At 43.2% G+C, this 22,987-nt stretch overlaps 2 protein-coding genes across 19 annotated transcripts in view; one reads left to right on the forward strand and one right to left on the reverse strand.

Annotated features, from left to right (window-relative positions):
* Window positions 1-2,678: 2,678 nt before the first annotated feature.
* On the reverse strand, window positions 2,679-13,327 carry LOC146567766 (uncharacterized). Its single transcript, XM_085287743.1, has 4 exons — window positions 13,181-13,327; window positions 11,145-11,296; window positions 6,078-7,775; window positions 2,679-5,845 (listed from the first exon to the last, which is right to left on the reverse strand). The coding sequence occupies exons 2-4, from the start codon at window positions 11,160-11,162 to the stop codon at window positions 4,922-4,924; spliced, it is 2,640 nt and encodes an 879-aa protein (XP_085143869.1). The 5' UTR covers window positions 11,163-11,296; window positions 13,181-13,327; the 3' UTR covers window positions 2,679-4,921.
* A 2,182-nt stretch (window positions 13,328-15,509) lies between these two features.
* Window positions 15,510-22,987, forward strand: part of LOC146567767 (aspartyl/asparaginyl beta-hydroxylase-like) — a 52,545-nt gene continuing 45,067 nt past the window's right edge. For 4 of the 18 annotated variants that reach the window (XM_085287782.1, XM_085287784.1, XM_085287786.1 and 1 more), the window contains exons 1-3: window positions 18,389-18,597; window positions 18,710-18,894; window positions 18,969-19,037. In XM_085287782.1, coding sequence (XP_085143908.1) covers window positions 18,726-18,894; window positions 18,969-19,037 — 238 coding nt within the window. In that variant the 5' untranslated portion in view covers window positions 18,389-18,597; window positions 18,710-18,725. Of the gene's footprint in view, window positions 15,723-18,388; window positions 18,598-18,709; window positions 18,895-18,968; window positions 19,038-22,987 lie in introns of those variants that run through there. The other 14 variants (XM_085287794.1, XM_085287798.1, XM_085287797.1 and 11 more) reach the window with 8 other exon arrangements.

Here is a 22,987-nt window from a genome sequence, read left to right on the forward strand (position 1 = left end):
GGACACGTTTTGGTGGCTTCTTTTGGTGATTTCTCTGATTTTCTTCTTTTACTCCAAAATGATATTTTAACAGGGTCAAAGTCAGGGTAATAGACATACAGCAACATGAATTAGCAATTTTGGTGACTTAGAAAGTTGTCAGTGAACTGAGCTTCATAGCATGGCCTCTTAACTTCTTGTGAGTGATTATGAGTAACCACAGCTGCTGACTTCTCTGAGGCCAGTTAAATAGTACTCATTAGACACAAATGCTACAATGGGAAAGTCTATGGAGCTCAGCATAGATCTGAAAAAGCGAATTATTGATTTGGACAAGTCAGGAAAGTCACTTGGGGCCATTTCAAAGCAGCTGCATGTCCCAAGAGCAACAGTGCAAACAATTGTTTGTAAGTATAACGTGCATGGCACTGTTTCATCACTGCCAAGATCAGGAAGAAAACGCAAGCTATCACCTGCTGCTGAGAGAAAATTGGTCAGGAGGGTGAAGAGTCAACCAAGAATCACCAAAAAGCAGATCTGCCAAGAATTAGAAGCTGCTGGAACACAGGTGTTATTGTCCACAGTTATACGTGTTTTGCATCTCCATGGACTGAGAGGCTGCCGTGCAAGAAGGAAGCCCTCGCTCCAAAAGCGGCACCTTAAGGCTCGACTGAAGTTTGCTGCTGATCACGTGGACAAAGATAAGACCTTCTGGAGGAAAGTTCTGTGGTCAGACGAAACAAAAATCGAGCTTTTTGGCCACAATGTCCAGCGATATGTTTGGAGGAGAAAAAGTGAGGCCTTTAACCCCAAGAACACCATGCCTACAATCAAGCATGGTGGTGGGAGTATTATGCTGTGGGGCTGTTTTGCTGCCAATGGAACTGGTGCTTTACAGAGAGTAAATGGGATAATGAAGGAGGAGGATTACCTTCAAATTCTTCAACATAACCTAAAATCATCACCTCGAAGGTTGGGTCTTGGGCACAGTTGCGTGTTCCAACAGGATAATGATCCCAAACACACATCAAAAGTGGTAAAGGAATGGCTAAGTCAGGCTAGAATAAGGGTTTTCGAATGGCCTTCCCAAAGTCCTGACTTAAACCCCATTGAAAACATGGACAATGCTGAAGAAACAAGTCCATGGTAATGGTAAAATGGTAACTGGCCTGTATTAGTATAGCGCTTTACTTAGTCCCCAAGGACCCCAAAGCGCTTTACACTACATTCAGTCATCCAGCCATTCACACACTGGTGATGGTAAGCTGCATTGTAGCCACAGCTGCCCTGGGGAGCACTGACAGAGGCGCCCCAGGGCAGTTAAATTTGATGTCAGAAAGCCATCAAATTTAACTGAACTGCACCAATTCTGTCAAGAGGAGTGGTCCAAGATTCAACCAGAAGCTTGTGGATGGCTACCAAAAGTGCCTAATTGAAGTGAAAATGGCTAAGGGACATGTAACTAAATATTAACACTGCTGTTGCACATTTTTGACCCAGCAGATGTGATCACTTTTCATGTTAACCCAAAATAAAGTCATGCTGCTGCACTGAAAAGAGCTCCTTGGTGTTCTTCCAGCAGGAGTTGGGCCTGGGCATCCCTGCAGAGACTGCATCCCCCATGACCTTGATAAGTGGTAGAAGATAAATAGGTGGCTAGATGTGGAAAAAAAGAAAGATTAAATTAAATATTGTAATACATAAAACTATAAATCTACTGCTTATTTGTTTGTTTGTGTGGCTTTATTTTGAACATGTTGAAATAATACAAGAACATCAAAGAAAAGAAAAAACACAATTAACCACAACAGAAAAAAAGCAAAACAGAATAATCCTAATAAATAATGTGGAGAAGCATGAGCCTGTGTAACCCCCCATCTTTTTTCTTTTTGTACCAATAATCATCACCCTTTTCTTCCTGTTTACATCGTATCCAATCATAAATCCTTTCTTTACATGTTTACATCGTGCGCCAGGAGGTAAACATATTTATGGATCTCTGTAACCAGTATGATCCTTATGGCCCTTATTATTTGTTATATGGACAATGATGATAGTGAGCATTTCTAAGTACTGGCCCAAACCTCTGCACAATAATTCATATAAAGTGAAAGCAGAATGTGTTTTGCTTTACTCAATATTGAAATGTTTCTTGGAACTGTGTTATGTATGTTTTATATGAGATTTCCATCTTATTTTATCATCTATTTTTGTTATCATCTATTATATCCATCTATACCAAGGAACCTATGCTGAACTCTTTCAATTTCCACAGCATCTACGTGAGTCTGCACTTTAGTTGGACAATTCCCAAACAGGATGATCCTTATCGCCCAGAAAAAACAAATATTTGTGAATCAGATACTTTACAAATAACTAAATAAATACTGAATCCTTATGGATCAAGTACAGAACCTCCAGGAACACCACAAGCATGATGAGGAATATTCTCCCAACTTTCAAATTGTTTCCTGTCCCTTAAATACTTTTACAATCAGATGTAAAATTATTTACATCTGATTGTAAAATTAGATGTAAATAATCCATCCCATATTGTTTAATAGTGATTATTAATTACGATTTCATGGTTGATTTTTTCTTAAATGCTTTTTGAAGATTTAGGAATAATCCAGCCACAAGCTGTTTCTGATCTACTTAATAATAATTAAGTGGAATTTTCACAACTTGACAAACCAGTATTTTTTTTCATTCAGAACTTTATTCAAATGGTGAGTAAATTTCCTCAACAGCCTTACGAGATGACGAACCACACTTATTAAACAAAAATCTTGAGAGAAAAAGTCAGAGAAGTAAAATAATAATAATACTTTTCATTTTTTTTCAGTCCCCTACAAAAGGTTAAGTCTTATCTTCTTTACAAATTCTGAGTAGCAAAACAAGAAAGGTTCACAAATAATACAATTTCTGACAGCTAAACCACAATGCTGTTGTCTGAGGCAATAATTATTATGGAGACTCACGCTTGCATCACCCTTAGCAATGTTCAAATGTTGCTAAAATCCAAAGGAAGTGTTGACAAAGAACATAAAGGTAAACTAAAACTAAATTAAAAGTATGCAACTAAAACTTTTATAACCACCCAGAGGAAGTGTATTAAACATATGCAAATACTCCATTTCCACTGACTGGCAGTTGCTGGTTTGAAAAATTCTAGCACTGGTAAATTTTTTCAGACTGTTTCCAGTTTGAACAGTTTTATCTAATAAGAACTTGTGTGAATCTAACCAAACCAAAACATTCTGTCTAAACTTTCACTGACTGAGCTAATGGAACATGAAACATTAACAAAGGCCCAAGTGTTTCTTTCATTTAGGCTTAAGTCCCCTTACAGTCCTGGAGGTAATTTAATTTGCTTATTTAACCTCTTAAGCCCCAAGGGGGTTTCTGAGCTTCCTGCTCGAAAATGTAATGCCCAAATTTAATTATTATATTATTTCTCGGCAATTACAAACTCTGTCCTTACAATCTTGGTATCAAAATAAAGCTAACACTTGGGAAATTTCATCAGAGGTGTAAATATTGAAGCAGATATTACTGTGTCAAAGTTACTGAGACTGGAACACAGAAAAAGTAAGTAGATTTTATCCTCGCCTAATTATATTTTTTAAATTTTTAGCATTTGAAAAATATGCCTCAGATCACATTTGGTTCCAGAAATTCAGTAACCAACATATAAACATCATCTGTGCAAAGATTCATGTTTCTAGAGTGAAACAGTGAAAAATTACAGCCCTGTCAAGACATGAATATCCAGACATTGTACAAAAATGTCCAATTTTGGCACACAATTGGACACCATGCCAGTTGATTTTTTTAGGTTTTAAAGAGCAGAAATTAACAAATTTTATTAACAGGCCTAAAAATGCTTTTTTAAAAAAAAATTATTTTTTTTTGAAGAATTAACCACACATTTACATGGCAATGGCCCTTTTCTGCAGCGCGCCTGGAGCGTTTGATTGGCCTCTGGCCCTTTAAACTCTGAGGGGCTGTAACTTCGGTTTCTTTTGGTCAATTTGTGTGATTGACACCTCTTTTTAATCGTTTGAGCCAATAGATTCACAGTAACGATGCCACGTTCACGCCACTTCAACCAATCAGACGTTGTGATGCCAAAACCCACGTGGGCCCAAATTTACAGCATGTGGCGTCTGTTCAGTCACGTGTCTGTAGGTGGGTCTAAAATGGAGGTTGTTGACGGAAAACTGCTCTGATGCGGCTAGGTAGGTATGGTAACTACTGTTCACATGGCTACCAGCTACAATAACGGAGGAAATCGGGACGGTAAGCCAATTTTTGTCTTAGCGCAATTGCGCTGCTGTGTGTTTTTGTGGTCTTCTTTTACGGCTCATTCAGTGAATTTTGGTCTGATCGTGGTGAAACTTGGTGTGTGGAGTCAGTGATAGCCCTGGAAGCTAACCAGCCTATCTCTAGCTGGTTACACGAAGTCTGAAGAATTTCTGGTTCGGTTTTGTTTGTTTAGCGGACTTCTGCGCATTTACGTAACTGCTCGTTTAATCACGGCTTGTTTTTGGTGTGTTTGGTGGTTGTAGAAATGGTTTTTATGACATTTTAGCTGAGATTCTGAGGTTTCTGTGGATACCACACGTCTGGACTTATATTTCTCAACCCGCGTTATAACCGATTAAACGTGATCTCCTCCTTTTTGCCCCCGGTACCGGGGGTGTGGGGCTTAAGTGTTTAACAATATTTCTTTTTATCATTTCAATCTCTAAACCACTTTTTTACTCTACATTTTTACTGGTTTTCTCAGGGCCTATAGAGAAACTAGCACCACTGCACAACAGACCAATAAGGTCATCAAACAATGGATAATCTAATGTACCACTTTGTTGTACTGCTACCGAACTTTAAAGGTACTGAAAGTTAAGACAGTACACAAAACGTGACACTAACTGAAATCTCAGGAATCTATATCTATTCTGTGCAGCCTGATCTCGAGGGTTTTAAGTCTGAGACCATAAGTCTGGCTAGATGCTTCGAGGCACTTCCTTTTATCCAGTGAAGGAAATGATTTCTGCTCAGCATGTTTGACCTGATGTTTCCACAGACCTCGCGATGAAGCAAATATTTTTGGGCACTGGTAACAATAAAACTGCTTATTTGCAATGTGGCTGCGCTTGTGAATGGTGTAGGAATTGTGAGTCCTGAAACTCTTGTCGCACTGGTCACAGTCATACTGTTGCTCTTTGTCGTGAACATGTGCATGTCGTGCGCGCATAGATGCTGAAATAAAGGATTTGTCACAGTGTTTGCACTTAAAAGGTTTCTCCCCAGTGTGGGTACGTTCGTGGTACTCAAATGAAGACAGGGAGTTGAATATCTTTCCACAAACTTCACAAGGAATTATTATCTCTTTGGTGTGGATGAGGTGATGTATGCGGTAAGATCTTGAATGTCTGAAGCTTTTCCCACACTCGTCACAGGAGTATGGTCTTTCTCCAGTGTGCCCACGTTCATGAAGCGTGCGATGACCTGAGGATGTGAAACTTTTCTCACAATGTCGACACTTGAATGGTTTCTCCCCTGTGTGAATTCGTTTGTGTCTTCGGAGATTACCTGCGTTGGTGAATGATGACTCACAGACATCACAGACATGACCTTTAACCCCACTGTGGACAATTTTGTGGCATTTTAATAGACCCAGTGTTGGGAAGCCTTTCCCACATTCTTTGCAATAGTTCAGTTTGTGTCCAGTGTGCATGTTCTGGTGTCTTCTTAAGGTTAACAGCTGGCTGAAAGTGTTTCCACACTGGACGCAGCGGTATGGTTTATTGCCACAATGCTGACAGCGTCGAGGATTTGAGCCATATGTGCTGCTCCATTTCTGAAACAATTACCAAAGGTTATAAGGAAAACAATCTTGGGTTTATAAATTACAGTGAATAATGAGCTAACAAAAAGCTGCATAATCAGTTACAGTCTGAGATCTGAGGTATTTACTTCTCACATCTAACACACTGACTCCGCACTTACTGTCTAATGTCTAAAATACTTAAAACAATATGATATGAAAAAAAAGATTTCAGAAAACATTTCTTGAAATCCATTCCAAATACCTGACAGTGATGGCACTTAATTGGTTTCTTTCCTTTGTGAATCTGTCGATGGTGCCACAGAGAGCTGGAACTTTTAAAACGCATACCACACTGGTCACATTTGACTGGTCTCTCCCCAGTGTGGTCTCGTTTGTGGATTATAAGGCTGCGATAATGGCTGTAAGCCTTCCCACACTGTTCACAGCGATGCGGTTTCTCCCCTGTGTGTGTAACTTTGTGGGCTTCTAGTCCAGAATACAAAGGAAAACATCTACCACATACTTCACAGCAGTACAGATCCTCTCCCGTGTGCATTCGTCTGTGTCTTTTCAGGGTCACTTTCTGGCTGAAGTTTTTTCCACAAAGGTCACAGCGATATGGCTTGAGTCCAGAGTGGGTATGCTGATGGAGAGTTAAGACTTGCTTGGAGGAAAAAGCTTTCCCACACTTATCACACTTGTATGGTTTCACTCCAGTATGCCTGTGTTGATGATTTTTTAAGTTACTCTTGCTGACAAAAGCCTTTCCACACAGCTCACAGCTGTGTGCCTTCACTCCACTGTGAACGAGCTCATGCCTCTTCAGGTATGCCAAATGAGCAAACTCCTTCCCACATTCATCACAGGAATGTAGTTTCACTCCAGAGTGGGCAACTAGGTGCACTGCTAAGCTACGTTTTTTGGCATAAGCTCTTTCACACTGGGTACACTTGTATGGTTTTTCTCCAGTGTGAGTGCGTAGATGAATTTTGAGGTTGCCGGACTGTGTGAATCCTTTCTCACACTTATCACAGCGGTATACTTTATCACCAAAGTGGACTCGCTGGTGCCTTCTGAGCTCAGCTGATGAAGTGAAAGCTTCCTCGCACTGGTCACAAGAGTAACGCTTCTCCCTTGTATGAAGTTTACTGTGTTTCTTTAGATTTCCTTTCAAGAGGAAAGCTTTTCCACATATCTCACACAGGTACTGTTTCACATTTTCATGTATTTTCTTATGTGTTTTGAGGCTGGCTGCCCAACAGAAAGCTTTTCCACACTGGTCACAGGAATGTTGTTTTTTCCCAGCATGGCTGTTCTGGTGTTCTCTGAGACTATTTTGTTTTGTGAATCCTTTCCCACACTCATCACACCAGAACCTTTTTTCTCCAGTGTGAGCTCTCTTATGTACCTTCAGGTAGTTGAGTATACTGAAGGACTTGCCACACTCCTCACAGGTGTACGGCTTCTCTCCAGTGTGGATGCGCAGGTGTCTTTTCAAGGCTGCTATATGATTAAATGACTTTCCACACTGGCCACAGGAGTACGGTCTCCTTCCAGTGTGGGTGTTCTGGTGTTCTTTTAAAGCACATAAAACTGGGAAAGCTTTCTCACATTGATCACAGGGATATGGTTTTTCTCCAGTGTGGGTGCGCTTGTGTACCGTGAGGGCAGATGTGTGACGAAAAGTCTTTTGACAATGGTCACAGCTGAAGGGTTTTTCTCCAGTGTGAATACGTGTGTGAATTCTTAGAGCTGCTGCTGTGATAAAAGCCTTTTCACAGTGCTCACAGTTGAAGGGTTTCACTCCAGAGTGGATGCGTTGGTGGTTTCTGAGCCGTTTTGCAGTGGGAAAAGCCTTTCCACATTCTTCGCAGGGGTGTGATTTGTCTTTGTTTGTTGCTGGGGAAGCCTTATCATCCTGAGATCGCTGAGTTCTCACTTTGCTTTGTCTTTTACATTTCTGGAACAACAAACAGATGCAGATTTATTTTTTGTTTGTTTGTTTTCTGTTCTCATGCTGTCCTCCCATAGGAGCCCAGCATGAGCAGAGGTCTCTTTTATCACTCTTGGACTTTCTCATTGTATTGTACATTTCTGTGTTTTTCCGTAATACTACTGATCTCTGATCTGTCTCCCCATGTGATGTCTGTGTTGTGTATGTAAGGTCGGGGGGGGAGGGGCATTTCACTGCAGGGCAACTTGCATGTGGCGAATAAAGTTCTGATTGATTGATTGAGGAGTAGAGACAGTGAGTGCAAAGTATTCATAGTCAACCTTAAACCACATTGTTCTCTCATGAGAAAAAGGTGAGACCCATCTTTGTGACATTTTGTGTGATTAGGGCTGGGCCACATCATACAGTTCATGATGATACCATTATAATGTTGGGCAATGATAAGAAAATGAAATATCGCAATAGAATATGGGTAAAACGCAGATGCGCAGTGCCTTTGTTTTCATACACACATTGCGGAAAAAGCATGGTGGCAACGGAGAATGAGAAGAGCGAAACCGGATCGTTAAATGAAACAGATGAACCACAATTGGTTTGTAAAAATGGTGCAACTTCAGTGGTGTGGAACTGGTTTGGCTTTCATCCGTCAGATACACACCAAAGCACTATTTTTGGTAGAACAAGCGGGCCGTCATTATTACCGAACCGATTTTATGTGCACGGCCCTCAAAAATCTGTCAAAAAATGTTTTAGTACGACTTTGCTGAGCTACGAAGCCGCACCGCTTGATGGATTGTCGGAGCATTACGGCTATCGTAGGCGGAGCCTCGCGGAGTGATACGTACTGTGCTTCAACATAATGCTACTGTATTGTGTGTGTATAAGCTCTTTTTAAGTTTTGTGGATATTATACATGGTTATGCTGAGGATATGTCGGCCAGTTTCCACTGGAAACGCCTTTTGGTTAAACTGTCAGCGAGGAATTTGCACTGTTACATTTTTATATAACTTTAATTCACATAAAACAGCTGCTTGTTTAAGTGAAAATACATAGATGGGTTTGTTTGTTTTTTTGCACTAATAAAGTTGAGTTGTAAAGTATTTTGTCTAGTGTCAGTTATATCGTTATCGCAAATTTTCAAATGTATATCGTGATAAATATCTTTGGTCATATCGCCCTGCTCTACTTGTAAATCAAATATGTAGTTGTGAACTGAGTTTTGTAACCATGTAAACCAAAATATCTGAACATTTTATGTTTGTGCATCTGCAGATGAGAATTTGTGTGTTTGTAAAAAATATTTACACGAGTTACAATTTTTTTTGTTAAGGCCTGGTTACAGCAAAAAACTACGTGTAAAACTCTGCGCTCAGGTTTCCTGGCTGTGTGTGAGTTTCAACTTACAAGTAGGGGTGGGCGATAGAAACGATATACGATAGAAACAATATAAATTTGGCCAACGATAGAGATTTTGACTATATCGCTCTATCGCGATAGCGCGTGTTGATGATGTCATCAAGCTGCGCCTGTTTTGGTCTAAAGCATCGCAGCGGCTGCTGTCATATGTCACTGTATGATAATACAACCATTATCATCTGCAAATTATGCCAGGCGACAGTCATAGCAAAGAGATGAAGCACTTTTATCGAGTGGAAGAGAAGTTGGCGTTCATCCTCCAGCTTCACTGTGCTAATGTTATGCTAACATAGCTGTGTCGCTAGCAATCACGTAGCACAAAATTATATATCAGGTAGTCAAACTTCAGTGACCCCTCAAAGGCCACTGCTGTTTAGTTTTCTGTCTTCATTTATGTTGGAAGTGATAGCAGAGCTGTACGTTTGAATTAGTTTCAAAAATCTCTTAGAACATGTCATGTTTAGGTGTAAACTAGCGAGCTAACTTCCTGTTAACTTCTGTCTCTGTTAAATTTAATAAATTCTGTTTTCATGGATGCATCGATGTAAAACTTAATTGTTACACCCGATAAAGCAGCAACGCTGATGATTTAATTAAAGATGAAAGAATTTAGACCGTTTTTAACTCTTAGTATTCGTTTGACTTTGGGACCTGAAGTTGACGGAGTTTTGGACCCAGATTACTCCGCGAAGCTCCTCACTACGGCAGCCATAATGCTCTGACAATCCATCAAGCTGTGCGGCTTACCAAAGTTGTACTAAAACATTTTTTAACAGATTTCTGCACGCAGAAATCGGTTCGAGGTCAGTAAGCACAACCAGAATTCATACATAAGGCACACTCTCGATTTTTGAGAAAATTAAAAGATTTTTAGTGTGGAAAATACGTTACACAGAAGAAAAGAATATATCACGATATATATCGTTACCGCACATGCTTCAAATTATATCACCTTATGAATTTTAGGCCATATCGCCCAGCCCTACTTACAAGTGCAAAGTTTTACTCAATCTTTGGGTTTGGCTGTCGGAGGGGTGCTTTACTGAGCCTCGGGTCCTGGAAGGGTAATGCAGTTTGAGGCTGGAGGATCTCTATATAAATATCCCGTAGGGGTCATACAAGCTAGGTCCCTTAACTGTAGCTGTTGAAAGGATAAAGTTGTGGTATGTCAGTGGTCAGAAATACCTTTACTACGTTAGTATTACTTAAACACAAAGTCAGGACTGACCAGGGACCATTGCTGTGAGTCACAGTGCGCAGCATAAAGGCCCATTCACAACAGATGTGGTGTCACTGCACTCACTTGGGGTCATATTTTTGCAGCAGCTCTACGTGTACTAGATGCACCTGCTCCTTGTCATTTCAAAACACGTATATCTCTGACGTTATATCCTCTACAACAGTTTCTGTTGTATTATGTTCAAATGTTCAATAGGAAACAACTCATTCATAATGAAAGAAAGCTTTGTAACTATCCCGGCTAGTGAAGAGTGTCCTTTCCACAACACTTCCTTCCCCCTGAGGTCCACAGAGCTGTTGAAAAGGCTCTGGAGGTCTCTGTGCAAGCACATAAACCTGTGACACACTAATCACCGAACTCAGACACGCACAGACTGTTGTCCTTCGTTGTGATGAAGGACCTGAAGCTCAGTAAAACACCCCTCCGACAGCCAAACTCATCTGCTCTCTGATTGGATTGTAAAATTTGTAAATTTACTCATAAGTTGAAACTCACACACAGTCAGGGAAGCTAAGCACAGAGGTTTTTGCTTTGTATCTGTAAGCAGACAAAGAAATGTGTAACGTGTGCAAATTTGGATTTAGCTGTTATTTGTAGCCATCACGTCGCACAGACACACACACTGTTTATGATGAAACAGGGAGCTGCGCTCCATCAAAATCTATCATCAACAGTTTTGTGTCAGAGCACATCACTGACACCGAGGTGCACTCCTCACCTTCTTTGAAGAGCCCATTGTTCCTCTGCAGCGGCTGAAGGAGGATCGAGCTCCTCTTCCTCAGATCGTCTTCATCCCACCATCACATCAGCCTCCGTCTGTGTTTTCAGATTTCGACTCCACCCTTTATCTCGTAGATTCAGGATTCAATCCTAAACGTAAACATGACATAAAAGTCTGTAGATGATAAAGAACGTGTTCGTCACTGACTCTGAACACGCGTGAGTAGAAACGCACTCCTTCATCTCAGGTGAAACTATTGAGGAACAAACACGCGTTTATCATCACTCTGGTTTTACTGGCCCATCAACACAGTTTATAAACTGGTATATGTCACCTTGTTGCTTTGTCTGTAAGTGGTCATGTGATTGACCACGACTCCTTTATCCTTCCTCAGTCAAACAGCAGCACTCATGTGATTCTTTTGCCCCCTGAGCTCCAGGTGTGGTGCTAGACAGTCAACGCCGTTATTCCCATCACTGGTACTGTGACTGCGCTTTTACGAGATTTTAATGGTCTTCTTTTAACCGTCGACTCGGGTTGCTCTGTGTTTTAGTCCTTTTAGGTTTGACTCCTGCCTTTGGGATCTATTTTTAGGAAATACAACATTCCCTTTCACTGTTATGCTGATGAAATCAAAATTTACTTCCCCTTGAAACTGGACGTCTCAGTCCCAGTGCAGCCTTTAACTGTTTACATGATGTTAAAGACTGGTCAACACAGAGTTTTCTTACACTAAATGAAAATAAAACTGAAGTGTCGGTTTTTGGAACTCACGCCTCTTTGAACAAGTTAGCCGATACCCTCGGTCCTCTAGCTTCTCATCTTTCTCTCACTGTAAGGAGTGGTTTTAGATATCTCCTTTAAATTAGAGAAGCAAGTGTCCACAGATGTGACAACAAGTTTTTATCAGTTATGTGAAATTGCCAAAGCTAAGCCTGATCTTCCCCCAGGAGACCTACAAACACTTATTCATGCCTTCATCACTGCAGTTCCCTCTGTTTGGGTCTCCAACACTCTCCATCGCTTGCAGTTATGCTGCTGCACGTCTTTTAACAGGTCTTAGAATGTATGAACACATCACTCCAGTTTTAGCAAACTTACACTGGCTCCCTGTAAAGTATCATATTGATTTTAAGATTCTTTTACTTAATTTTAAAGTTTTAAATAATATGGCACCCAGTTATTTAAACGAACTCCTCAACATGTACGACCCCAAAAGAGCACCCAGATCGTCCAGCCAGATTCAGTCTTTTAAATCACGTCTTAAAACTCACTTTTTACTTTGCTTTTAATTCAAGTTCAGTTTGAGTACCATCAGGCCTGTTTGGTGTTTTTAATGTTAATTTATTGTCATTTATCTGTATTTGTTTCTCTATTGTTTTTTCTTGTTCTTAACCTGTTGTGAAGCACTTTGGTTAACTCTGTTCCTTTTAAATGTGCTATACAAACACATTTTGAATTGAATTGAATCAACCTGGGGATGTGAGCTGCTTTATAAAAATCACCTGAAGAAGAATCTGTTGCGCACACATGAGGAAGTTTCTCCATAAAAGCAGGTGAAATTTGAAAAAAAGGTTAAAGGCAATGAAATGGCAAATATCAGATCCACACAAAACTGTTCTCTGCACTACAATGTGATGCAATATGATTTACTCAAGTACCTTACTGAAGTAAACTTTGGATGTACTTGTTAATATGCAAACATTGTACTTTAAAGTTTTACTTCCTTCTTATTTTACAGATGTTCTACATGATGCTGCAGCAGAGGGGAATTCATTCAAACCATCTGCAGCTGCAACATTAAAATGAATAATATTATTATCGCAGATAAACCGTGTTTAATGAGTACGTCACGTCGACACTTAAACTTTGACTGCGAGTCTAAATTCGTGTTTTCAGGCTGTGGTGGAGACACTTTCGTGTGGCGCAGTGGGCTCGCGTTGTCTCCACCAGCCCGTCTCACACGTGTCAGCTTCAGGTATGCAGCTGCCTCCGCACGCGCCTAATGAGCGTCCGGGACATAGCGGGCTAACCTCAGGCGCAAACGCGGTGGTTTCCTCCGGACGAGCTCAGGCCACAAACCCGGGCTGGAAGTCTTGGGTAGGCTGGACGGTTGCGCTGAAGCGGATCTTCAATTTTTATCCTTCTTTTTCTGCAGCTGCTTCTTCTTCTTGTCTGACTGTACTTCCGTTGTTCCACCACCTCCGATCCGCATCATCGCCACCTGCTGGTCTGGAGTGCGAAGCAATAAACGAGCCTCCGTGAGCTGTGGAGGGCCTCACTTGCCAAAATAAGTCAAATTATTACATCATTTAACAATTAATTAAACACATGTCATTAACTAATTAAAAATGGAAGTAATTAAGTAGCTAATTAATTAAAGTATAATTAATTAATTAAATTATTTTTCTTTGAAGTTTGTAAAATATTTTGTTTGCAATTTCAGAATCAGCATACTTTAAGGAAAATGATGTGAGTTACAGTTGCTCCAGTACAGTAACAGTAAGAAAAACAGGCTAGACTATTTAACCATATAATATGTTACAGATTTAAGAAATAGCACAATATATACACAAATCACTCCATAATGGGATTGACAGAGGTGGTTATAAATAAATATCAAGAATACTGGCAGCAATATTACTGAGTAGAAAGAGGGTGTGCAAAAAAAAGGGTGTAACTATTGCAGTGTTTACAGTGTGTTAGATGGAGGAGTTGTACAGGGAGACGGCCACAGGCAGGAATGATTTCCTGTGTTGGTCAGTGGTGCTTTTGGGTCATCTCGGTCTCCCACTGAACGTGCTCCTGTGGCTACCCAGTACGTCATGGAGTGGGTGGGAGGTATTGCCCAGTATTGTCTTAATCTTGGACAACATCCACCTCTCAGACACCACCCTAACAGAGTCCAGCTCCATCGCCACAACATTACTGGCCTTGTGGATCAGTTTATTTAGTCTGTTGGCATCTGCGACCCTCAACCTGCTGCCCCAGCATGCAACAGCGTCGTAGATGTCACTGGCCACAACTGACTCCTGATTGACTGATTGATATGAGCCAGCAGCCTTTGAACAGCTGCAGTTAGGAGGATGTTTTCTTGCAGAGTTTTCTTCTAGGATGTGGAAAAAGCCTGATGGTACAACAACAGAAGTCTGGCTTCTTTGATACTGAGGAAAGAATTTCATTGTCCTCCAAATTGATCTTCTGAACATCTTCAAACTCTGTTTCGATGTGTCCAGCTGAAGAATAGTGGTTGAACAAAACAAGCCTTTAACCAATGTTTATGTGTGCATCGGCTCATAAGTTCTGCTGCATGTCTGACACTTGTAAGACAGACAAACATTCATCCTCATGGATGTCTCAGAACTGTGGGAAGAAGCCCGGGTTCGTGTAGAGAAGCCACATAGGGACACGGATGGACTGATGTGACCACTGCACCACTTATTTCTTTCTTTTTTCCCCACTGCAGGACAGAAATCATTCATTCTTGGGGAGCATGGCCAGACTTTAGGCTGGAATTGATGCACTGTAGAGCTGCACCTGTTTATGATAGGCAGAACTATTAGTGTACTATTAAAAGTTAAATAAAGGTTCTCTTTACTCAGCTGCAGCGATAGGGCTCAGTGTTCTTCTGTGTTTGTCTCCATCTAGTGGACAATCACATTTACTACATGCCAGCTTGCTCCCCCACCTTCAATAAAACAATTGTTGTATTATTAACTGGGTCTGTTTATATTTTGCAATAAGAGGTGAACTAAGAGTTTCCGGTGACTGACTGTGAGGCGTTTTAGCATCACAAACAGGAGAAACGTTTTTGTGCCATCTCAGCAGAGGTGGTGGGTTTCTGGGAGTTTTGTGGAGACTTCTGGTGCATTTGTTTTTTCATTTCTGCTCCCTCAGCGTAGTTTGTCTGCACCACTTGTTTCATTTATAACCCTAAATCAATAATAGAACATTACTTCAGCTCTGAGTGGGCTATTTATATAGACCATAAAATAAATAATCAAACAACAAGAAATTGTTTCCTAAAAGTTAATGAAAGTATTTTATTTACTTCATCGCGTTTCCGTTCTTATGATCTAATTTAAAACCTGCTTTATTCAATGTTAACTTTAAACCGTAACAACGCTATCAATAAAGGTTATTAAAACCCCCATTAGCTGTGTCCCTCCGCCCCGATGTTTAAAACTCCTCTCCCTCTTCTGCCACGTTTTTGCTCCTCTCCAGAGGGAGGAACGACACTGGGAAGCAGCGCAGGAATCTGATTGGTGAGAAAACACAAGAACCCGCCTGTTGCCCCACCCACACACTCATTAGGCAGCTCTGATTTGTGAACTACTAAGCCAATCACGGTTACCATGGACGTTGGCTTTGCTGGTATCCAAGTGAGGACGTGATTTTTGGTGAACGCGTCGCTCCATCGCACAGAGCGGAGAGCAGAAAGCGAACAGGAGCTTTCACCGCGACAACCACGGCCAGGTTAGAGAGTCACCTCATCGCTGCTTGACTGAAACAAACATCGGATACTTTACGAAGCAATGGCGCAGAGAAAGAATCCCAGAAACCACTCAAAAAAAGGTACGTACCCTTTATCTGACTGGGTTCTCCCGCCTGTGTCTCTAATTCAGACTTCCGTTTAACATTCTGCAGTTTATAGCTATTTTCAGTCTTTGGAAAGGATCGCGTGTAGTACATCAAAAGCGAGAATATATTTTTAATCCATAAGATTAGTTCTTCGATTCGGCTAATACACTGATACAAAATATAACGTAGACTCCTACTTTCGGAGGTAGATCTCCCGTGGTTCCAACAGCGAAAAGTGCGCACTGCCTGGCGTCCTGAAGCGTCATTAACATGCTGTTAAATATCTAATTATAATAAACGCATCACAATTGCTGTATTTTACTGAAGCCGAGTGGAGAAGTGGTTTTTAAATATTCCCGCAGATGTCGTATTTTATGTTTATAACTTGTAGCGCCGTCTCTAAACAAATGCATATACGACTGGAAGAATTTTCAATGGAGTCTGGTTGGATGTTCTCGCGATACAAGAGAGCGGGACTGGTTTCGCCCCTTTCTCTGCTAGCGCTGCTAAATGATCACAATAAAGCAGACTCCCAGTTTAACCTCCCTGATAAATCCCGGCATGCTCTGTGTGATTATAGCTTCATTGCCCATCGGTAACATGAAAGTGGCCGTGGAAACGACGCTAAGCTAACCTAGCCCCCATCAATAACAGCCTGCTAACGGCAGCTAACTTTCTCCCAGGCAGCAGCGAGGGGTTCATGTTATCTCTGTTATCTGTGCGGGAGTTTACTGGCCCCGCTCATTATTTACACATTTATAAGCCCGATATAAACCGGGTTATTCCTCACTGCAATCTGTAATTAATTTAAAGGGCAAAAACACATGAATCATGCTTTCACTGACATTCCTGAGACAGTCTGAGGTCTTTACACAGGGTCCCCAAAAGCCTGAAATACAAACACATATAATTTCACATCAAAGATAAATGTTGGGTGTTACAAAGTGCTCACTGCTGCTGCTGTCACATTTTAGCTTTTAAACATTCAACAGTGTTACCTCCACGTTTCTCTCACACATGCTTTCCATTTGTAACAACACATGCAAACATCTGTTCGATCAGGTGAGAGCAAGAATAACACCCGTTTGACATCCGTGACTTTGTGCACACACAACTCTGACACGCACACACAGATATAAACACACACACACACACAGTGACGAGTGATGGATCGTAAGGTTCTTATCACATAAAAGCAGAACTGGCTGTAATGAGGTACTCTAAGACCAGAGCAGCCTCTTCATGGTTGTTAATACAAACAGGAAGTTTGCTTTTTTTTCACAAACCATGAAGAGTGCCCCCCCCCCCCACACACACACACACGTGTTATTAGAGCCTCTTTATTTTTCACGTGTCCAAATGCCCAAACATCATGTGTAACCCTCCATGCTGGTGTGAGCTTGTAAACCTGTGATATGAGCACTGGGAATAATTTTCCGACCACTATGAGGAAATCTTGGCTGAATATAAAAGCACCTGGAACAGCTGGCTTTTGATGTACTTGTTCAGCTACTGTTTAAAAGGTGGCTGGAGACCACAAACAAAATCGTTGTGATTTCCAATCAGCTTCCAGTGTTGTTGCTAAGGAGACGGACCACTCACAGTCAGCTGCTGTCTTCAGAGTGACTTTGGTGGGTCGAGGTGGAGATAAAAGGGTAATACAGCTCAGTCGCTCTGCTATCAGTTCATTAGAATCAAGTTGGCAATTCCAGAAGTTGCTTCACAAAGAGTGATACAGTTGCTGAAGGGCAGCAGCTTTACTGTAAAACTACACAGGTTGGTTTTTATACAGGCAGCCGAGTCAGCGCTGGAAAGATAAGCTGTGCTCATCAGTGCACCACTATCACACTTGTTCTCTTAGTCTGCAAGATTACACTATTGTGCTGTTTCCATTTCGTTGTATATTCAGTACCAGTAGGCGCTTCGAGTCACGAGCGCCAAACGCAGTGATGTGATTGGTCAGGTCTGTTTATTAAATATGAAAAATCGAGCACGATCCAAAAAACTGAAGTGCCTGAAATTCGTCCTATTAAATTACGCTGTTGGCGATGCATTAAGAGCAGGAAAATATCTTTAACACATGAAATTATTTGACCCATTTTATGCGTTTGGTGCATAAAGACCTCGAGAGTAAACGTTGTCAGCCTGAGTCGGACCGTACATTGACCTCTGACCTCTGGTCGTCCGGAGCCTGAACCTGTGGGTCATACCTGCTGATACCGTCGTTACTCTTGTGTTTGAACCATCGCGAGCGCTTGAACTGCCGTTTGTGTTCTCGGATCTCGTCTTTAAAACAGGTCATCCAAAAATATTTGTATTCAGGGGGAAAACGCGCTCTGCTTGCAAAACTGCCACACTTATGGGGGTGTTATCCACCATTAACACCCACTTCACTCAGAGCCCCAACAATCATTGGTTCCCTGCTGTGGTTCAGGACCAGTACAGCACCTTGGTTTTTCTGGCGTGGCCGTACTACCTGCTGATTATTTCTGAAACGCCGCAACAGCTGAGAGAGTCCAGAAATGCCGGTGTCAAGGTTATGCAGGGGCTATTCTGTCCTCTCTGGCATCTCTCAGCCAGCGTCGCAGGGTTTGTCAGCTCTAATAATAGTGTGGATCAGGTTCAGCAGCCCGTCACAATCCCTGTGCTGCTGGGAGGAAGAGGAGGAGGAGCTCCTTCACTCTTTGTCTTTGCTCGGAGACGCTGAGAGTCGCTGAAGCTTTTTGACGATCGTTCGTTTAGAGTCTTTGTTCTTTCGGATTGTTTTTGTCTCCTTCTGTCACTTCGTTGAGTTCCTCCTCGAACTTTTAAAGCTGCTTGTTTTCTTCAAGCACGCCGTCACCTGGTTGAGAAGACTCCGATAGTTTTGGTGCGTTAATCTTCGGTCTGTGACGTCTTCAGGTTTTGTCCTGCAGGTCAGTTTCATCTTGTGCGTGAAGGAGCTTCACTTTCTGTTTTTAATGTTTTTGATGCTGGTTTAGTGTGGTGCTTCCACCCATGGAGCGATACCGCCACTACGGCACCTCCTACACCTCCTCTCCTGGTGCAGCTCATGTAGAGGAGATCCACGCCGAGGAGGAGGAGGAGGTGGAGGAGGTGATGTACACTGAAGAGGAGGTGGAGCCGCTGTTAGAGGATGAAACGCAGCCTCTGCTGCAGGAGACAGGTAGGACTGAGGCATGCATGAGGTTTGGTTCAGTTTAGGTTTGGCTCTCACCTGGTCGGGTTTGGCTCGTTTAGGAGGCGTGAAGCGGGAGGAGGAAGTGACACGTGCACAGAAGGAAGTGCAGCCTGTTGTCCAGGAGACAGGTAGGACAGGCATGGACTGGCCCGGTTTGGAACACTTCTTAGGTCAGAGTTTCGTGTGGTTTCACCTCGTATGGTGTGCAGCATGCTTTTAACACAAACTCGGCTACATCCTGTGGCAGCTTTTCACAATAAAAGCTGCCAAGATGAACCCTGGTGATGCTGTGAAGGCTTGTGGTGATTTTGGTGTGAAGCGAATGTGTCTCGGCATCAGTTTGTTGGCGTCGGTATTCAGATTACACGTCATTGTGTCTAATCCAAAATCTTTTAACATCAGGTTTAGGTTTAAGCAGACTTTTCACCGGAGCAACGCTGTTTCTCTGTAGGCTTCCAGCAGGTACAGTGATAATGTTTTTATAGGAATCGTACAATCGCAGTTGTTGCATCGCCCTGATTTTCAGTTACACTTTGATGAAGGTTACGGTGCAGGGTGGGAGGTCGCTGCGCAGCTGTGGATTGAATTTCCATCCAAAGTGTAAATTCCCAGTAACTCAGACAAAGTACTTGAAACCCAAAGTGACCAAAGTTTGCTTGAGTTTCTCGGGTTTGTGGGACGTCAGGTCAGCAGTGATGAGGACGATTTACTGGGTTTACTGGGCTGTAAAGTCCACGTTCCCACCCTGAGAGAGGTGTGTGAGGGTCGTGAGTAAATGTCCATGCCTTACTTGGATACAGGAAGCTGCTGTTTGCTGTGCTGTAGCAGTGCTTGGTTACACAAAGGGGGTTTGTGTCTCCGGCTGGAATTGAACCAGCAATCATTTACTTAAACCCGCAGCAGGGTGTCCCACTGGGGGCGCCGTGGCTGCTTCGATGACTTTGGCTCCGTCCACACTCGCCCGGATAAGTTTGAAAATGTCTGAAAGCGCTCCGCGTCCACACTGGCGCTTTCAGTCGTTTTCACAGAGTTGTGCGTCCACATTGAAACAACTGAAGCGCTTACGGTCCAGTCCTGCACATGCGTGAAACACAAGAAGCTTCATTTCTGTCTGCCGTTTATTAGTTTCCGGCTCTTTGTAACGTCGCGTCAGAATGTCGAGGGAAAGCACCGAGTTATTTAAACGGACTCACAATGAGGTGGAGTTGTTGCTGCGAGTAACACAAAAGTACAAAGTTGCAAAAGCGAGTGAGAATGAAAGAATTTGAGGAAAAGCTCTCTGGAGCATCTACAGACTGATATTAATCTTTAATAAGGCTGTCAAACACCTGCTGTATAACGCCCTCCGCTATCTTAGTTTCATTGGTCACATGACTGCATCACATGACTAAAATGTGTCGTCGTTTTTGAAAAGGCTCGGGGTTCGCTGTCAACACCGCAATGCGAAAACTGGGTTTTCAAATGTGTCCGCTTTGGAGAACGTTTCCAAAGGTTTCTGCAAACGGCGTCTCAGTGTGGACGGGAGGCCAAAAAGATGCGTTTTCAAACCAAAGCGTATTCGTGTGGACGTAGCCTCAGTGTGGACGTAACCTCAGTGTGGACGTAGCCTTAGTGTGGACGTAGCCTCAGTGTGGACGTAGCCTCAGTGTGGACGTAACCTCAGTGTGGACGTAGCCTCAGTGCGGACGTAGCCTCAGTGTGGACGTAACCTCAGTGTGGACGTAGCCTCAGTGTGGACGTAACCTCAGTGTGGACGTAACCTCAGTGTGGACGTAGCCTCAGTGTGGAGGTAGCCTCAGTGTGGACGTAGCCTCAGTGCGGACGTAGCCTCAGTGTGGACGTAGCCTTAGTGTGGACGTAGCCTCAGTGTGGACGTAGCCTCAGTGTGGACGTAACCTTAGTGTGGACGTAACCTCAGTGTGGACGTAGCCTTAGATAACCGTAACCTCAGTGCGGACGTAGCCTCAGTGCGGACGTAGCCTCAGTGCGGACGTAGCCTCAGTGCGGACGTAGCCTCAGTGTGGACGCAGCCTTAGATAACCGTAACCTCAGTGTGGACGTAGCCTCAGTGCGGACGTAGCCTCAGTGTGGACGTAGCCTCAGTGCGGACGTAGCCTCAGTGCGGACGTAGCCTCAGTGTGGACGTAGCCTCAGTGTGGACGTAACCTTAGTGTGGACGTAGCCTCAGTGTGGACGTAGCCTTAGTGTGGACGTAGCCTCAGTGTGGAGGTAGCCTCAGTGTGGACGTAGCCTCAGTGTGGACGTAGCCTCAGTGTGGATGCAGCCTTAGATAACCGTAACCTCAGTGTGGACGTAGCCTCAGTGCGGACGTAGCCTCAGTGCGGACGTAGCCTCAGTGCGGACGCAGCCTCAGTGTGGACGTAGCCTCAGTGTGGATGCAGCCTTAGATAACCGTAACCTCAGTGTGGACGTAGCCTCAGTGCGGACGCAGCCTCAGTGTGGACGTAGCCTCAGTGTGGACGTAGCCTCAGTGCGGACGCAGCCTCAGTGTGGACGTAGCCTCAGTGTGGACGTAGCCTCAGTGTGGACGTAGCCTCAGTGCGGACGCAGCCTCAGTGTGGACGTAGCCTCAGTGTGGACGTAGCCTCAGTGTGGACGTAGCCTCAGTGTGGACGCAGCCTTAGATAACCGTAGCCTCAGTGCGGACGTAGCCTCAGTGTGGACGTAGCCTCAGTGTGGACGTAGCCTCAGTGTGGACGCAGCCTCAGTGTGGACGCAGCCTCAGTGTGGACGTAACCTCAGTGTGGACGTAGCCTCAGTGTGGACGTAGCCTCAGTGTGGACGCAGCCTCAGTGTGGACGCAGCCTCAGTGTGGACGCAGCCTTAGATAACCGTAACCTTTGCTCTTTAAACTCTAAAGCTAGTTCTTCGTCCTGGTGTCTGAACCAGGTGAAACTCACAGCACCTTAGCTGTGACCCACAAACACTGCCGGGTGTTTATCAGCCACATCAGGACCGAGGTGATGCTTTTTCCATCACTGCTGTCATTACGTGCTGCTTTCTACAGTCTTTAGTGCTTTTAGAGACACTTGAGGTGTTTTAACCGCACACGTGTTGAACGCAGCCTCGGGCTATTTCAGGAGTGCTCTTAGTGACATTTTCACGCAGTGCAAAAGCAGACAGCTGTTCTTTATCTGCAGCCTGTTCAGTCCTGAAACAGCTGTTGTCATCTCTCTCTCTGTCGGGGTCATATTGACTCGGTGTCTCTCGCTCTATTCCTGGGTCGGGTTGTCCTTTGTGGAGCCATGTTGCCCCTCTCTCTGTTCCCTCTTTGTTTTTCCTGGACGTTCAGACTTTCACCAGAAGTTTTCCTTCAGCCGACACTCCGACCTACAGTTTAATCACGTCATAGCGCTCTCCGCCTGTACTTCCTGTCTCGCTCTCCCACTCGGTCTCCTTGTTTTCCCAAAGCACTTAAAATAGTACGACAATGTGCCAAATCTGTCCTGAGGAAAACCAGCTGGAAACATGACGCCTCAGTCCACTAAGTCTGAACCTTAGTCACTAAAGAGGGCTTAAATCTGATCGCCCAGCTTCAGCCTGCTGCTGTTTGCTGATGTCATAACACATTAATATGCTTGATTACCTGTGCAGGTGAGCAAGACTGGTGCACAGATACTGGTGCACATGTGTGTGCATGTTCCTTATTTTCTGGTCGTTTTGTAAATAAAAAAATATTTTTCTCTGTTTGCTGTTTAAGTTTTGTTTTGCTTTTTTAATTTCATAAATAAATGTTTTCAGTGTTTTTGAGCCTCGTAACCTCAGGAGTGCAGGACACGTCCACACGATAAAGCTGCCGTCAGGTTTGACGCCTGCTCCAGTCATTGCATTTTGTTTGGCGATCAATCAGCACCAGCGTTGTTCTCCAGCTCGTGCTGTGACGATGAAAGTTTGCATACATTTTGTGAAATACACAAAACTTATTGCACGAGAACATTTTTATTTTCAGTGGTGCAGATTTGAACCTGCGCGCTGTCGTCCTCTCTGCGACGGTTTGAAATAAAGACGTGGCCCCGATGCTCAGATTTCACTTCATTCTTCAACAACAAAGCTCTGT

This window comes from Mchenga conophoros, linkage group LG9 (genome assembly GCF_057382185.1).
Source record: "Mchenga conophoros isolate Kocher_MC1m ecotype Shallow Benthic linkage group LG9, M_conophoros_male_GT1.1, whole genome shotgun sequence".
Classification (NCBI taxonomy): Eukaryota; Metazoa; Chordata; class Actinopteri; order Cichliformes; family Cichlidae; genus Mchenga; species Mchenga conophoros.

What these genes read in the sequence shown, in the direction of transcription:
- LOC146567766 (XM_085287743.1), bottom strand. An exon ending in TTAAGTGCCATCACTGTCAG is followed by an intron (nt 5,846 to 6,077) that starts GTATTTGGAATG and finishes TAATTGTTTCAG; the next exon opens with AAATGGAGCAGCACATATGG.